We start from the raw sequence: 16,332 nt of genomic DNA on the forward strand, positions 1-16,332 counted from the left end.
AGGTGCTGTTAGACAATGGAGCAGATGTTAGCACTGAGGCTGGAAACCATGCCCTACAAGCTGACTGTTCCAAAAGCTACAATGGCATTATGCAGATACGGTTAGAGTACAGGGCAGATGTTCATGCTCAATGTGGGCCATATGGAAGTATCCTACAGGATGCTTCTTATAGAGGACATGATAATACTGTGAGGACACAGTTAGAGCACAAAGCAGATGTTAATACTCATAGTCGATCGTATGGAACTGCTCTACAAGCTGTGTGTTCCAAAGCGCACGTCCAGAGTGTGCGGATGCTGTTGACACATTGAGCGGACATTAACTCTCAGAGGGTCGGTATAGCAATGCCCTAATGGCTAGTACTATACAAGGGCATAAAAAGGGCGTGCAGATGCTGTTAAGGTACGGAGCAAATGCCAATATTCCGGGTAGACTATACGGCAGTGCTCTACAGGCTGCCGCGTATAAAGGACATGATATTATTGTGAAGACGCTGTTAGGACACAGGGCAAATGTCAATACTCATAATGGACTCTATGGTAATGCTCTACACGCTCCATGCGCTGGAGGACGCTCCAGGATTGTGCGAATGCTGTTACAGTATGGGGCAAATGCTAATACGCAGGATGGACAGCATGCCTCACAGGCTGCCTGTTCTAATGGATACGAGAATATTATCGGTCAACTAGTTCAGCACCTAAAACGCCTCGGAACCTTAAGCAGCTTCGAAGGCTGATATCTACATTGGGCCTACCCACGCCGCCTAAAAGTGTGCTACGGCTATCCCTAAGAGCTATTATTGCAGACTTTTGGGTAGTCTTGACAGGTGGAAGGCTGTTATCAGAAAAAGTTGCTGGCAAATCAGTGCCCAACACGGAGCCCGAAGTCATTGACGTCCCAATTTGGAAGGAATGCAAGGAGCGAATAGCTGTGAAATTCGTGGATATCCGTGGTTACGAATAAAATAAAACTATATGCTGCACAAAGAATGAATATAGCCTCGAATACTAAATATCATATACCCTCGTAATCCGAGCATCAGGAATATGCTGAAAAACACCCTTCTCCTCCAGCATGTTCCGCTTTCCTACTTTTTGAACGACATTGTTAAACAACCACTCAGTAATGGTGAAATGCCGTCTCTCTCGTCCTTCTCAGGTGTAGCTTCGCCGAAACCAGTTGAGACAACAGTCCCTGTTCCGATCCTTTGCAGATCCATGTTCATCCGACCTGTGTCCTAAAACCAGTTTGGTTTTCCCAAGACTTCCTCGTCGAGTTCACAACTCAGTTAGACCAAGCGTGGTCTAGATGCACTATATCCTGTTAGATTAGAAGAATCAATTCAAGCATTCATGGGGTACTAGTTAATACGATAAGCAAGGTAGTCGACATTTCCTGTTTTGTCATATAGCTAAGTACGTTGATTCCAGTGATTTAAAGTAACTGGCAAGCGAGTGGCATTTAGACCTAACCAATTACTCTGGAACCCAACCCGGCTATACAGCTTCAATGCGAAACATATACAAGGAATACACATTATGTCTCCATGCCCTTGGAATGAGGCCACTTCCGAAACAGATCGGCCAACTGATCCACCGGCGCCGTCAGAAGCCCAACAACAGTCTCAAATGGCGGTTTACTTGGGGCTCCCGGATGCGCACGCGAGGGAACAAATATCTTCGTCCTATTGAACGATTTCGACATATGCTCACTATCATGACTGGAGAGAGCATTTTCCAATGCCCCCAGTTGACTGTCCTCTTCTTCCCGAATATGTGGTGCCAGATTCTCCATCAGGGTCTTGATAGTCGGAATATATCGCGGGTTCGTGGGGTCCATTGTCTGGAAGGTTTTTAACTGTTCTTTGACCTGCGGTGGATTAGTATTAGTCCGATTAGTCCGAGTCTGAGAAATTTACAATGGTGGTATGTATTAGGTGCTTACTCGTTGATGGACCTTGCGGTTCTTGTCAGCGATGGAGGCGCCATCCGGAATGTGTTTCTCAAATGCTGGATAGATTATTAGTTCTTCTCCGACGAAGTGACGGGCCAGTTCCCAGGTGAATAGGTTCTGGAATCGGATTTGTTCGTCGCGATCGTAGGAGGTGATGATGCGGTCGTAGGTTGCTTCGATCTCGCGATGGTCTTCTTTTATGGTGTCGCTGATGCGGGGAGTCATGGTGTCAGGTACACTGTATATTCAGTACCTGAAACTTAATCGTGTAGTTTGTAGAAGTAAGCGGTCTTTCTGCCGACTGGATATCAGATATTGTTTGGAAAGTCGAGACATGAAATCAAGATGACTGAAGAGGCATAGTCTTGACGTCATGGTATGGCATCAGCCCTGGCCGGTATACTTTTGCAGGAGACTCCTAAGCGTGCCGTTGCTTTTATTTTGGAGTGTACATTACTTAGAATAGAATTAGTTGTTCAAGCATTTTTCCTTTCTAATACGGCACTGAAGATATAGTGACCTTGAAAGGCAATTCTGTATCGGCCTCCCGCGTTAAGATCTGGATAGTCTATGCTACACGCCGGCGATAAGAATACTAGCTAGCTTCGATTTGTTACTTATAAAGTACTGAACAAACGTGGCAGCTATATAATACACACGTTGTGGGAAATTATTTGGAAGTTTGCCGTATCAACTTTGTAGGATGCATACACTACACTTATGGCAATCACGATTACCTCTTAGTCGCAACGTGTTTTAGGATTACTATCAAGAGTAATTTGCTGATAGGACCCCACCCCCACTAAAAATGAGCAATTTTATTGTCTACAATAATAGTTACTTGGCTGCAGCCGTCCGTTAATGCATTGCAAGAGGCTGTACTCGGTAGGTACACCAGCTCATTCCATATTCGTCAGTACTGCAGAATGGCTAGCAAATTAATTCAAAGTATTAGATAATAGATAACAAGCAGTAGCGGGCGGCTCCGATTGTACAGGATAAGTAGGAATATAGACTCTTGATTCTACAACATGTGTTTATTTGACATATAATAACTAACTGTACAGACGTCCATTTCAGATTCACAGTCAAAATTCTGATCGATTTATTGCTGTCCAGAAAATAAGGCTCCAATGAATTGCGCAATATTCTGACACATATGCCCTCAAATCAAGTCTCGGAAACAGTAGACGGACTGAAAGACATGCATATCAATTCCCTAACTCCTTCGCTGTGATCATAAGCAAGACCAATTCGACTGGAAATGTGTTGCATAGAACGGTCAATCCACGCTATCGATGGAGTAATGAATCCTCCCTAGCAATGCGAATCCACCATAGTACGTAATATCAAAAACATCAGGAAACTCAGCTGAAGAAAATCATCCATCAGTCGTCCCATCCGCAGGGCGCTAAGAATGAAAATTCCAGAGGTATGCGTATCTGTACATCACATCGTAACATCAATCTTTCAAATATGTTCCGGCTGGCCGTTTATAACTTCTGACTGATCTTGTGATGCCGCTCAAACGAAGAAACAGGCGGCGCCGAGTTCGGATTGGGATGGTGCTCCTTACGAGCCATGTTGACATTGTATTCGAGGTCTAGTTGCGCCTTCGGATCGCCGGACTTGGGCTTGAAATCAACAACCAGATCATCTTTGACCGCAAACACCGAGTCGATGTCGAGATGGGGGTCATCACTAGGATAGATCTGATTGATGACGGTGGCGTAGTTGGGATGGGTGATCATAAGATGGATATGGGCCGGGCGCATCGGGGAGCGATCCATGAGGTTGAGCAGCACACCGGCCGGCCCGTCGGTGGGCAGCGAGTAAGGAGTCGGATGGTAGCAGTACCAGAAGAACTCCCCTTTCTCATTCGACCGGAACTTTCCGCGGAGGTTGTTCTCGCTCTGTTTGGGATCTTGGAAGTCGTACTGCCCGTTGGCCGAGGCCTGCCAGATATCAAGAACCGCGCCGACAATGGGCTGTCCGGTCTCCATATCTCTGAGGACACCATGCATGTACGTGACCTTTCCGTTGGGGTTGGGGTCTTGGATGATGCTGTCGCCGAGGTTACGGAATGGAGCATTAGGTGACCAGAAGGGACCAAGAATGACGTTAGACGTGGGAGATACTCCCTGTTCGGTGACGATTTTGTTGGCGATATCGTCGACGAGACTGGTCATGTGTCAGCTATCTTTCTTTGTTTCTTTTTTTGGATTGTGTTTATCCTTGCAGACGTACGATTCAAGACCGATGACGTCACAGATGCGGTGACATTCATTGCGAACAGGAGTGCTGATCTTGCCGATGGAGTTGATAAATTCCACCCCAAGCATCCATTCAGCAGGGGTGAGCTCGACCTCGCGAGCAAAGTCGTGGATGTGCCTGATCAGGGAACCCAAGATAACGCGGGTGCGCTCGGGCGTTTTGGGCCCCATGGCGTTGATAACGTAGGAAGTGAAGTTGGGGTCAAGTTGGCGACTCGTAGACATTTTGAGGTAATGTGTAGTAGGGTTTGGAAATAACTTTCTGGGGAAGTTGTAGAGGACAGGAAACAGAGGGAGATTTCCGGGGTCTATATACACGTCCACGGACGAGCGAGGGGCGCATTCTAAAGGAAAAGTACAGCGACGGCAAATCTTTCGGCTACCCGTTACTACTAGGGGAATGTAATATTGTGAACACCAAAACTAACCGTCGCTACATGCCGAGAGAGAGTAGGTTGATGTGGAATGATGGACTGATCTATCTATTCGTCTATTCTGACGTCGGCCACGCAGCCGAGTTACGGCAAATCATATTTAGCCAACCATGCCACCTGGATTCTATGAATTGATTCCAGAATTCGACGCGATATTGATAGGCGCAACTGCGGCCGGAATAGTTTTTAGCCGCGGGTAAGATTTTCTACCGTCCGGGGATTTCATTATCATTCGCTGAGGGGAAGGAATGGTGGGCAGAAGAACACTATACCAGCTACACGTCAGTAGCCTACTTACGATCTTTATTACGGTATTAACAGCAATCCACTGATTCAACTACTTAGCCAACGTGCTCTCTCAGCGACCACTATCTAAAGGAATGGGAGAGTAATTAAGGGGGCGCTGAGCTCTCGCCAAGGCGCTAGGGGTTATCGGATCCCAAATCCCGATATTTTCTCTATTACGGAGTGTGGGGTTACATGGGGCGTTATTTGCCTCAGGATCCACCTGTTCCATTCATTGGTGGGATATTTCCTGCCACTCTCCCGACCGCCCTACCATATGATAATTACTGCAACCGTTTGCGCCTCATCCAATATTGGAGCTGCGGCTACACTACACTATGGTGCTTGGACAGGCTAACACTTCTAAACTGGTCAAGGACATCTTTCCTTCATTACGTCTATATGCTTTTCCACTTTTGTCATGGACGTTGGATGGCTTTTTCAACCCGAATTTGAGACCTAATCGTCTGTGATCTACGAGTAGGTGGAGCCCAGGCAGAGGCAGTTCAAGAAGCCGTTGGCTTAAGTCCTTGTTGTACGCAATATTGTATATAAGGGGGTTGTTGTTGTTGCTCTGGATTGTTATTCTGCATATATACTCTGTTGTTTAAAAGTTGCAGAATTCGAAGCATGCTTTCGTCTACCTTGACGAACGGGTAAATATTTTGAAGAACCGCGACCTACCTAACCAATCTCCGAAAGTCCACCTAATTAGTTAATTTTCCAGTAGCATGTCTAACGAACTATAATAATTAACTAAGAGACAAAAGTTGAACCAATATATAGAACCCCAAAGATGCATCAGAGATAAGCAGTGAAAGCCACGATAGTAAAGTCTCGTCGCTTTGCTAACAGCACGTTCTAATCAACTGAAGCTTATAGTTGACTACAAGCTGAGCCATAGAGCGAGTAGAGCGAGTAGTTAACAGAGGTAATGGCTCCTCTAAATTGTTGACGTTCGTAATTCTAAGGAGGATCTGCCAAATGTATGCATAGCCTTTGGCTGAGCGCATAGACATAGGGTACTTCAGCATAAACCAATATGTGCACTGAGGTCTCGGAACTAAAATACAAAGGCAGCAGTCTCTAGAAAACCACCATTTCACATATTGGCTGGGGATGATTCAGTCATCACCGCCATTATTGGTCACACCGTGCGCAATAAGAAGCGACCCCAGGGACTTATCTTTTACTATCTCTTTAGCGAATGCTATAAGATCATCATCACCGTGATACCAGTAGCGGTGAATTTTTTTTTTTTTTTTCAGCTCCAGCTTTAAGAAGTATCTCAACAATCTCGTATTCCCTGAGATATATTGCAAGCCCAAGGGGTGTGTTAGTGCCATCATCTACTCGCTCCAAATCTGCACCATTCTTAGCCAATATTTTTTCAAACACTGGGGTGAAATTACCCCAATCGCCGCACAAAGGAGGGTACTGCGATTTCCAGGAATGCCGATGTCTGCATTCACACCCAGGTGAAAGAGGAGTTCCATTCCCGTATTGTATTCTGGAGTAGAGTCGGGGGAATGCGTTTCTGATATCATCGTGCTGGGATGTGATGGCGTCTCGGAGGGAATGATTTAAAATCTGGAGTCTTGGAGCAGTAGTGGCTGTTCGCCATGGCCCCTCGGCTAATGATGCTCTTCGGCATTCATGCATGAGACGAAACTGCGCAACGTTTCAAGAAGCAAACGTTCATCCAAGCACCCTCTCTCATTTTGATGAGTATTAGATTAAAGTCCTACACACGTATCTTGGGAATACCCTTTGGTAGTAGACGTTGCACAACATCCAATGCTATCGGCTCGCTAGCGTACCTCAAGAGGATCAGTATGGTTCGTTCAAGTAAGCTTTTCGGAAACTTGATGACCAGGATCCTACAGTTGAGTCTTTAGTTCTGTATACAAAGTTCCGGAAGAAAACCGCTCACGAGAGACGAGTAGAGCATTTGCGTACTTCTGACACCAGGCCGAAGTGGCCTCGTGATGGAAGTTGCTCTTGAATAGGTCCAACTTCTTGCTGGTATCTTTTAACACGGCAAGGAGCTCAAATATGATTGTTTTAATTTCAGCTGGCAGCCTTTCCCACCTCATATTTAGTTCGATTTTCGCTTATGATTTATGAAAATAAACATCTGCACTGACATCTACACTGAGTGTGACACGCACAGAACACTCTCGTACAAAAGTAATCTCTGCCATCACTAGACCTATTAAGGGTCAGTCCCAGTTTCTATGGTTATGGAGAAACTCATAGTAAACAAGTAATCAAATAGTTTTTAAAATACACATGAAACCCAACCGGACGATTTTAGCTGCATTTCCTAACTCGCTTAGTGAGTGTCAGAGCCAGTATATACTACCATAATTGCTTAAGCCCACGCAAGGATGATCTTATGGAGAAATTCGCCGTTTGTCCATGTATATAATTGTTGTTTTCGGGGGTAAACACCCTATACTACCAAACAAACAGCTGTCGAAATATCTCCATCGGGCGGCTTTTACTGTATGGGGGTATATTTGCATTTGTAAAGAATTAATAGTACGGCCCGGACTTTTTAAATATTTAATTCTTAAACACTGAGCTGTGGGGTATATACATCCTATAATAGTATCTATATTCTTTGTCTATTTAGCAGCCTAGTATATCTGCGTCGTAGTATTACCTGTCAGAGAGCACTGATAAGATACATATTTAATCGAAAGCAGTCTATTTAAGAGCATAAATGGTAATTGACGGTGATGCTTATATTATAATTCAAGATAAGATACTCTGTGCTTGTCATTGCAATTGCACTATACCAGTTCCGGATTCGATATGGCACTATTATAGGTCGGTTCTGGAGTGCATCTGCTATACCTCTACATTGATGTGCACTTTTTTCAACAAAATCATTTTCCATGTCATGTTTGTTTTATCCTAAACAATCAGCGCATGCGGAGAGCGTAGAATTACACTCTCGCCGTTTATCTGTGACCAATCCATTTTATCTTAACACTGGTGCCTAGATGCCAAGCTTCATCTGGGAAAAAGGCTGAGTGGTGATTCCTGTCCAACACCCCACTATACGCAAACTTTAAAAAATTGGATGATTGTTTCTAACACACCAATCGTTCTTGCTTTATAGTAGTCGTTTATATGCCTTGTTGGTGTCCGTGGTGTGGGAAATTTTTCTAAATTAACATGGCAAGAACTTTTCAGGGCATGCCAAGGTTAATTATCTCAACGAAATAGACTGACAAGTGGTGGCAAGCTGAACCCCACAGCAATGGCGACGAGTCACGGGGCCAGCAAGTGTAAACATCCACAATAGCTAAATCAGTAAATTTCCACGAAATCAGACTAGTGAGCTATTTTATAACCCGCATCTCGTATCCTTGTCAAGGGTCTTGCCCGGTGGCTTCTCTGAACCAAGGATTTAGGCCTCAAACAACAATTTTTGGAAGCCCCACGTAGTTACGTAGGCGATCTGACACAGAGCTCCGGGGGCATGGAGGGGAATAATCTCCGTCTCTCTTCCATTGGCGTTCGTGGCGTGTCTATGTCAAGCTGGAGATACATTGCGGAGATTGGATCCATTGCTATATCTCTAAGCTAGTGCTGTCATGTAAATATTTTTCACCTGCTCGGATTGCTTTCTTTTTTTTTTTTTTTTTTTCATTCTGACAAAGGGTAGGGATTGCAGCCCCTGATATGTTAGCCTAAAGCTAGCTGCATACCTAAACCCAATTAAAGGAAATTGCACTATTCGTTATTGGACAGAAAATGACATTCTAAGTGGCGAAGCTTTTTCTCCTGAAGGCTTGGCCTATTTAACTTAGCGCATGTCCCACTCTGCGTAGGGTGGTTGGCTTCTTGAAGGGGCCACGTCTAGGCTGCCATATTCGAACAGTATTTTTAGCATTCGTTGAGTGGTTCATTGAGCAAGAAGAGGGTCGGGATGGACAGACACACAATAGACGCTAGGTAGAAATCTGTCGGGCTTCCTATACATGTACGGAGTAGGGCTACCGTAGCTCAAAATGTCTTATATCCAACTGTCACTCACTGATCTTATCTTGTTGCCTTGTAAGGGTGTTCGCCCTTCATAATTTAGTACGACGTTCTTTATCTTTAATCATTGCTATGTTATTAAGCTCATAGGGTTTCAGAAGACGATCATTAGTTGTCTATTTCCCATTCCCTTAACCTGCTGAAGACCTCTTCGATATTCTTCATTGATGCCTAGAGATGGCTATCACACCTTTCTATCGTCATCCGGACACGGTAGCTGCTCACCCTGAAATCATCTCCAAGATCGCTCCTTTTTCTGCGTTGATCATATCTGTCATCCTTGTGATCCTGTTTCTGGTGCGCTACTATGTACTGGAAGCATTCCTAATCCGGCGCCTATACGGCTCGACCTACACCAACTTGAGTGCGGTTAACCAGCGTGGATTCATCAACCATCATATAGCTGGGGCAACAAAGATTCTTATCCTGTTTGTGGCCGCATACCCGTTCGTCAAGGTCATCATCGGGAACTCGTCATTTCACACACCCTATCACCTTGGATCCCAAGTGACCATGGGGGGATATCTTCATCGTGGCGGCGCAAATGCTCGTTGGCATGTATGTCTTCGAGCTCCTGTATCGAATAAAACTGTCACCTGTTGCTGTATTGCACCACGTTGGAACAATCATCATCGGGCAGACCGCTATTGCGATTAGCTTAGAGCCGCTCCGTGAGCCCGATGCTGATATTGAATTTATGCTGTGTACCATCTGGGGTAGGTCAACATATGTTTCTGTGCAATGCATGAGCTGACCTGGTTTGTAACAGGAGTGTTCGACATCATCTCTGAATTTTTCCCGCATGTAGCGATCGTTCTTTATCGGGTATATCCGCAGCGGCACCGCTTCCTGAGTCGGGTTTTCCTTTTATCCTGTATAACAACCGCGTTCGGCACGCTTTGCGAAACTGTTGTGATAATGTTTCTTTTTGGCTGCCTCTGGCAGCGTTGGCAGATCGCATTTAAAGTTATCACCCCAATGCTTCATGCAGCCTTTTCTGCCGCTCAGATACATGGCAGTGTTGTGTTTTGGCGGATGTATAGGCGACAACGGCGGTTGCTCCTGGAAGAGGCTAACCAGCATAAAGAGCTTGGGGAAACGAGTGAACGGGACGAGTCTGGAGACAGCACTAGGACGTTGAATATAACGGGATGTAGAGTTGCTGAAGTATGACCGCTTTTGTCTCATTCTCTTTTCTTTTGTCCTTGGTTTGTATTCGCCTTGCATATATTTTCACCCTCTCCTTTCTTTTATTTCTTTCCCTTCTTTTGTTCTTTTAAGGAGTGGCCTTACAATCTCGTCATCATGTACAACATCTGTGTGTCATGTCAAAGTTGCATATTTGGTTAGAAAATAGCGTGCAAGCGTACAGTAGTTTAATATAGAAGTTTTGTCGACCATCCATACCTAATAGATTAGTGGATAGCTCTTGGAGCTACCAACTATTACTGACAAGCATCTAGACGTCTACCTCACAAGAAAGGTGGATAATCCTGCGACTGTGCAGCTCTCGGGACAGCAGCAATAACGCTTTACTTTAGCAAGGTTATATGTTGCCATTCTCTGCACATTTTGCACAGATAATTTCACTATCAGCTATATATTTTAGATCATAATCAACCACATAACCACACTCACCTTCACCGAGCGATGAGGAGCCCAACACATGGCATCTTCGGTATGCCGAACCGAGGTTGTGGCTGAGCCGGTAATTAGCCGATCATCTGATCGAAAGCAGAAGGCCCTACTTTAAGGACAACGTCACTCGGTGCAGATTTAATCTCTCCGTAGTTGCACTGGGGTACATGTGCTCGCATATGGCAAAGCCACAGAAGAAAACTGCCAAGAGTGGCTTGTTTTTGCCTCGCGCTCTCCGGGCCGTCGGACATGCCAGGATATCAGCCCGCAGTCCATGGCACGGTTAATAGTCATTTTTAGACGTCAATCAACTAAGTAAAATTAAACAAGAGCAGTATTCCCTACTCCTCCTGTGTGAGTTTGTGAATGCACAAGGACTTTTAATGACTATATTTTAGCATCAGCTATTCCCATGGATTGCTAACTCGCATTTGAGTTCTTTTCTGCCGAGCCTTGTCAGTCTTTTAATCAGTGAACCACAGGGAAAAGTGGAAAAAGAGGATTGATTCATTGCTGGAAGAAGCAGTCATTCGCAGATATAGAGGGAGATAGGGTTTGTTCAACGTACAAGAAAGTATCTATGGAGTGATCCTACGTCGTTATTCAAATTTCGCAATACGAGTAGAAGACTCAAATTAGGAGGTGACTGATCACGTGTGCTATTGTCGCCCACAGTCTCTCCATTCTCATCACCATCCGATTTTCAGTCCTTCTCTAATCTAATTCTCCAAGTCCACCTACAAAGCAGATGGTTCAAATCATAGCACGAGCTCCGATTAACATTGGATCAGGAAACGTCATGGTCGCATTCATTCCGAGTCCCAGTACTTTTGCACCCGCCTCTCGGCATACCAGTCTCACATACTTCAGCCCAGCATGAGTCTGTACGAGCCAAGGTCCCGCTGGGGCGTTGGTGGAGGCAAACCGGTCTTTTGAAGACATGTTCTCGCAGCTTCTGCAAACTTCCACCCGATCATAGACCGGAAGATACCCCAATGAGTCTCATGGCTAATGTACTTTCTCCCTGACTTGTCTGGTCTCTTCCAGGCATACACTAAAGTCGTGAGGGTTCACAACAACTACATACCCAAACCCAGCTCCCTCTATCGAGACGAGCTCAAGATGAACTTCCAATGATACATTCTCAGCGGCCGCGTTAACAGATCTCCCAGCCCACCTCCGCCCCATGTCACCTGTTCGAGCAGATCGCCGGGATCAACCCGAATATGATCGCACTTGAATGGTAGAACAGTTGTGCGAGGATTATCCGACGATCAAGAATACTGATACAGCACTTTCGGGACCGGCTTCCAGGCTTCCCACCCTGCACACCCCATGGCTTTGTGAACCACCGGTCATCATGAAGGCTGAACTCCCCACGAGCGAGGAACCGGTGTAGAGTTCGCGGAGCGTTTTCCACCGCAATAAAATCCAGGACCCTCGCTATCCGCAACACTTTCATTTGCTTCTATGCGTTGTGGATAAATGGTCAAGGAGCGACCGTGCCGGGTCGGGTCCGGCAGCCAAGTTAGCTCTCATGGACGGCGGAACGATTGCGGGCCTACGAACGGCCAGACGGGGGGATGCTCCTGTCGTGAGCAAAGTAGAGTATGTTCCCAGGGGGTTCTCTCTCAGCCACTGTCCTGACACCAGCCCATGTCAGTGTGTGGCCCCTGTCGGTGACATCGCGCAACAGTTGGATGAGAAAACCATTCCTCATCCCAGCCCGTTTATGCAGGTCATCAACGGCCCGTCTATTCCAAGCGTCTAGGTTACCGAGGATAACCAAGAACTTTTGTGCCCGACTGAGAACCGCGTTGAACCGGTTCATATCGCCAATGAAGCCAGCAATGTTAGGGTCCTGGGAGGGCTTTAAAACTACAGTGGGGACTTAGTTGATTTGGGAAGTGTGAACGGTCAGATTGTCGCAGTACCCGACGCCATGTTCTCTAAGGACATCCCGAACCAGGCTCCTCTGGTCTTTGTACAGTCTGATGATCATGACATTGCCGATGGTGATCTTCTCATGGAATCTTATCTCTAACCCATATAGATTGTCAAGCAGCGGAGGACCTCTTGAGCACAGTCCACTCCTAGCCAGACTCCAGGCCCTTGGCCTCATCCCTGGACAGGGGGCGTTGACGGTCTACCTCATACACACAAATGATGCACATCTGATGTCCCTGGTGGCATGCTCCAATGCATAATATTTTGCCACATTGTGGATCTGATGAAGATTCAAGGACAGGTTGGCTTCAAATTGGTCTGCAGGTCGTCTTCTAGGCTGCGAGATGGTGCTGTCCCATAGAACTTGTCCCAGCTGATAAGCTGGGTTTCGGAAGTGGACAAGCTCTCCACGACAGTCACCCCAGGTGTACGTCCTGGCTCAGGACGTTAGCCACCGCCTTGGTGCGACGCAGGACGTGGGCATATGGCCAAGGGAGTATACATCTTTCAACATGGTATAGCAGCTAGTCCAATATCTAGGACATAGGAAAGTACTTATAGGTATATAGGTTGCAATTTCCTTAACTTGATATCTGCTGCTCTCTACAACTCATCACCTACCTCTTGACTGCTTCTTGGTTGCTCATTTGGTCTCAATATCAGAATAATTGTAAATGAGCCTTAGCATACATCAAACCTGGAACCCAAGACGGTAGACAACAAAGAATATTGAATCTCTCTTGCTCATTTTCATTCATAGTATCGTAATTTCATTCCAGCTCCAGAAATGACTCGCTAAAAACTGCCCAGTGCATAGACCATGTGCTTGACGGCTCTATCAATAGCATTTAGTCGTGCTTATAGGCGGACTGAGGAACAGGAACGCGGCCATTATTTCCCATCTCATATGCCCTCCTCTGCTGGCGCATTCCGCGTCGGAGCTCCTTGTTGTATAGGGGTGTTTTCATGTACTCCGATTTGCGACGGGCTGTCCAGCCCTTTCCATCATCGATGTACCCCCACCATAAGGGGTCGCTGTCCTTGTAGGATCCGAAGCACATGCCTTAAGTTGGGTATGATATATTGTGTGGAGTGTTGCTTATCAGGACGTCATAATGAGTAAGCAGGTTTGTAGTTAATAGGTAGTCATCCATAGAAATCTACGAACTTACTGTAACAGTCTGTCCGAAAGATAGAAATAATGAATCAATTTGTCTTGGTAGAACTCAGAAGATGACGCTTTACTGAATCAAATGATTGTAGATGTTGATTGAAATCCCACCATTTTATACCTTATCATCTTCGAGATTTAGCCTTATCGGAGCTACTAACATCTGCCAACATTTTATGTTGACATGATGGTGACGAAACTTTTACAGGGCGCAGCATTGGAGCGCGACATATTACCCGACTGAGATGACACCCCGCGATTATTCTCCACCTGTTATACTGAGCATATGCAGCGCCATTCCGCTGCCAAGAGGAATATACGAACGAGCTAGCCAGGATACAGAACCCAGTCCGCTGACATCCTATTCCTGCCTGCAGATCGTGAAATAATGGACCTATACCAAGAAATAACAGATACATCGCAGCTGCGAAACACCTGTCTCTTGCCACCGCGAGAATCGCCTATTGATGGAAACTTTGGGACACCCAAAAGAATGGTTATGAATATTCCTGAATCTCCAGCCAACCGGCAAATCTTTATACATCTAACCAATATGATATACATCATAAATTGTCTGCACATGGCGGCACGTGAAAAGCCAAAGATTGTTGGACAAATGTGCACCAGCAGATATCAGCGCAGCAATACCAGACCATCCCCTAATGGAAACGTTACGTAGTCTGCCCTGTCTTCCGCATGATAGCCTGTGGCCTGCAGCAGACGGTGATGTTGAATGGTCTTTCTCGCTGGGATTGATCCGCGACATGATAACCTTCCCGGGAACAAATACTGATGTAGGACTGGAGTATAATATTCGTCAATGCTCTAGTGGTATGACTCCGGGAACCGATACGATTGATGTTGAGACTCATCGTCCTTCTGCTGTGGTCTTACCATCCCCTGGGATAAAGGTCCACCCCCATCACAAGCCTGTATCGTTTATTTTCTGCTAGTTTGCTTCTTCTCTGGACCACGTCTTCGAAGTCCGAGAACCACGTCCTGGGAATAGCGATCTCCAACAATTTCCAGTCATGGCTTTCACACAGACTCTCCCATGGCCCAATCCACTTCCACTCACTATCCTCCAACCATTGTATTTCTCTGTTGCCCCGGTTGGGCAAGCCCACGATAGAGAGTCGCAAATGGTTTATGCTAGGTAAGGTATACTTTAGTATCTCAAAGAAAGCATTGTAAAATTCCTGGAAACTGTCCTCCATATTCGGCGGGCCCCTGGAGACACGATAGATGTCTATTTCGATACTCATTGAAGTGATCAATGACAGGTGGAATTTGGGCATGACACGGGAAAACCGAAATAGCTGATCAATGCCATGGGTCAGGACGAAGCAATTAGAGCGGTATAGCACCGCCAGGGATTCTTGGTAGCTGAGCAGGCATGATTAGCATCGCCTAAGATACAATCCGTCTTAAGAAGTGGAATTTAGGGTTGGTATTCACGCTCTCGAGCAGCATGTCAGCCAGCTCACTGCATGCAATTTATATTCAAATCCTGGTTTTACCCAGGAATTCGACCCGAGTTCCAGCATTGCCTCCTCTGCTCCTGCATACTCAGGGCAAACAAATGGGTCAGATTTATCAGGGCAGTGCTGAGGATCGTCACAAATGCGGTACCACCATCGCCATTGTCCCTTTCGGGGATGGAAATCATAGTCCACATGAATGCGGCGGTTCCCTAGCACATAGAAATATATGAGATCACGGACTTCCAGTGGCAGGCGCGAAAAGAGGAGACTCTGAGGCTGCAGATTGATTTCACAACCTATATAACCTTGATCCTCTGCCAAACATCGATAGTCCGGGGGAACTATTGGTAGTTGGCGGGCTTTATTGTGGTCACCGTTAACCTGGCACGTCGAGATATCGATTCCGACCGACTCCAAGACAGCGCGTGACCAGTTAGGAACGTTGTTGAACGGAAACGGAGCCGAAGGTGAGCAAGGCGTTGTTGGTTGTGGATGGCCTGCTGGTTCCCGTCGTTGATGGGATTCGCGGTCAGGATAGGGAGTACGATGGAACAAACGATAGAATAGCCGAAAAGCCATAATACTGTAGGAGATATAGTGGCATTACTGTAGTATTCTCCTCCAGTGTGAAGGAATCGTGTTTGTGAAGGCAAAAAGTGACTCGTGGCATGTTGGTGGGTTGCTCGAGGCTCTCGCTTATGGATTACGTCATTCATAGAATTAGGTTTAGTGCCTGATGATCGTCTGATGATCAGGCATTGTGGATTACTGAGTGGACTAGTATTTGAAATATAGGCTGAACTAAAATAGGTATAAACGGGTGTGTGGCAGGAGCGAGCGCGATGTGGCTGTAGCAGATCCTCTGTCCAATTTTCTATAAAATGACCCTTTTGCAACAACCTCGACGAAAGGGGGGAATCAAGACAAACAAAGTACGGAGTGCACTAACGAGGACTTGATGGCGGGCCACCCACTTTCTTTAGTGTTGATTACTACGATGAATGCGGTGTAACTAAAGGGCATATATTTTTTACGCAGGAACGTGGGTTGGCCCTTCCAGTCACCTGTTTATGGGTTCAACTTTTCTCTTT

General features: G+C 46.0%; 5 protein-coding genes across 5 annotated transcripts; 1 reads left to right on the forward strand and 4 right to left on the reverse strand.

Moving 5' to 3' along the window:
- Window positions 1-1,536: 1,536 nt before the first annotated feature.
- Window positions 1,537-2,178, reverse strand: ATNIH1004_010914 (uncharacterized protein; the record flags this gene model as incomplete). The annotated part of the gene is made up of 2 exons (XM_033575482.1): window positions 1,537-1,869; window positions 1,945-2,178. The coding sequence occupies 2 exons, from the start codon at window positions 2,176-2,178 to the stop codon at window positions 1,537-1,539; spliced, it is 567 nt and encodes a 188-aa protein (XP_033421337.1).
- A 1,268-nt stretch (window positions 2,179-3,446) lies between these two features.
- ATNIH1004_010915 (putative catechol dioxygenase) lies at window positions 3,447-4,451 on the reverse strand (the record flags this gene model as incomplete). The annotated part of the gene is made up of 2 exons (XM_033575483.1): window positions 3,447-4,134; window positions 4,201-4,451. The coding sequence occupies 2 exons, from the start codon at window positions 4,449-4,451 to the stop codon at window positions 3,447-3,449; spliced, it is 939 nt and encodes a 312-aa protein (XP_033421338.1).
- A 4,727-nt stretch (window positions 4,452-9,178) lies between these two features.
- On the forward strand, window positions 9,179-10,174 carry ATNIH1004_010916 (uncharacterized protein; the record flags this gene model as incomplete). The annotated part of the gene is made up of 3 exons (XM_033575484.1): window positions 9,179-9,559; window positions 9,642-9,717; window positions 9,771-10,174. 3 exons carry the CDS (start codon window positions 9,179-9,181, stop codon window positions 10,172-10,174), a joined length of 861 nt encoding a protein of 286 aa, XP_033421339.1.
- A 2,026-nt stretch (window positions 10,175-12,200) lies between these two features.
- ATNIH1004_010917 (uncharacterized protein) lies at window positions 12,201-13,233 on the reverse strand (the record flags this gene model as incomplete). The annotated part of the gene is made up of 3 exons (XM_033575485.1): window positions 12,201-12,517; window positions 12,812-13,020; window positions 13,208-13,233. 3 exons carry the CDS (start codon window positions 13,231-13,233, stop codon window positions 12,201-12,203), a joined length of 552 nt encoding a protein of 183 aa, XP_033421340.1.
- A 1,414-nt stretch (window positions 13,234-14,647) lies between these two features.
- On the reverse strand, window positions 14,648-15,820 carry ATNIH1004_010918 (uncharacterized protein; the record flags this gene model as incomplete). Its single annotated transcript, XM_033575486.1, has 2 exons — window positions 14,648-15,143; window positions 15,216-15,820. The coding sequence occupies 2 exons, from the start codon at window positions 15,818-15,820 to the stop codon at window positions 14,648-14,650; spliced, it is 1,101 nt and encodes a 366-aa protein (XP_033421341.1).
- Window positions 15,821-16,332: the final 512 nt, after the last annotated feature.

Source organism: Aspergillus tanneri (genome assembly GCF_003426965.1).
Source record: "Aspergillus tanneri strain NIH1004 chromosome Unknown AapTan_8_pilon_pilon_pilon, whole genome shotgun sequence".
Classification (NCBI taxonomy): domain Eukaryota; kingdom Fungi; phylum Ascomycota; class Eurotiomycetes; order Eurotiales; family Aspergillaceae; genus Aspergillus; species Aspergillus tanneri.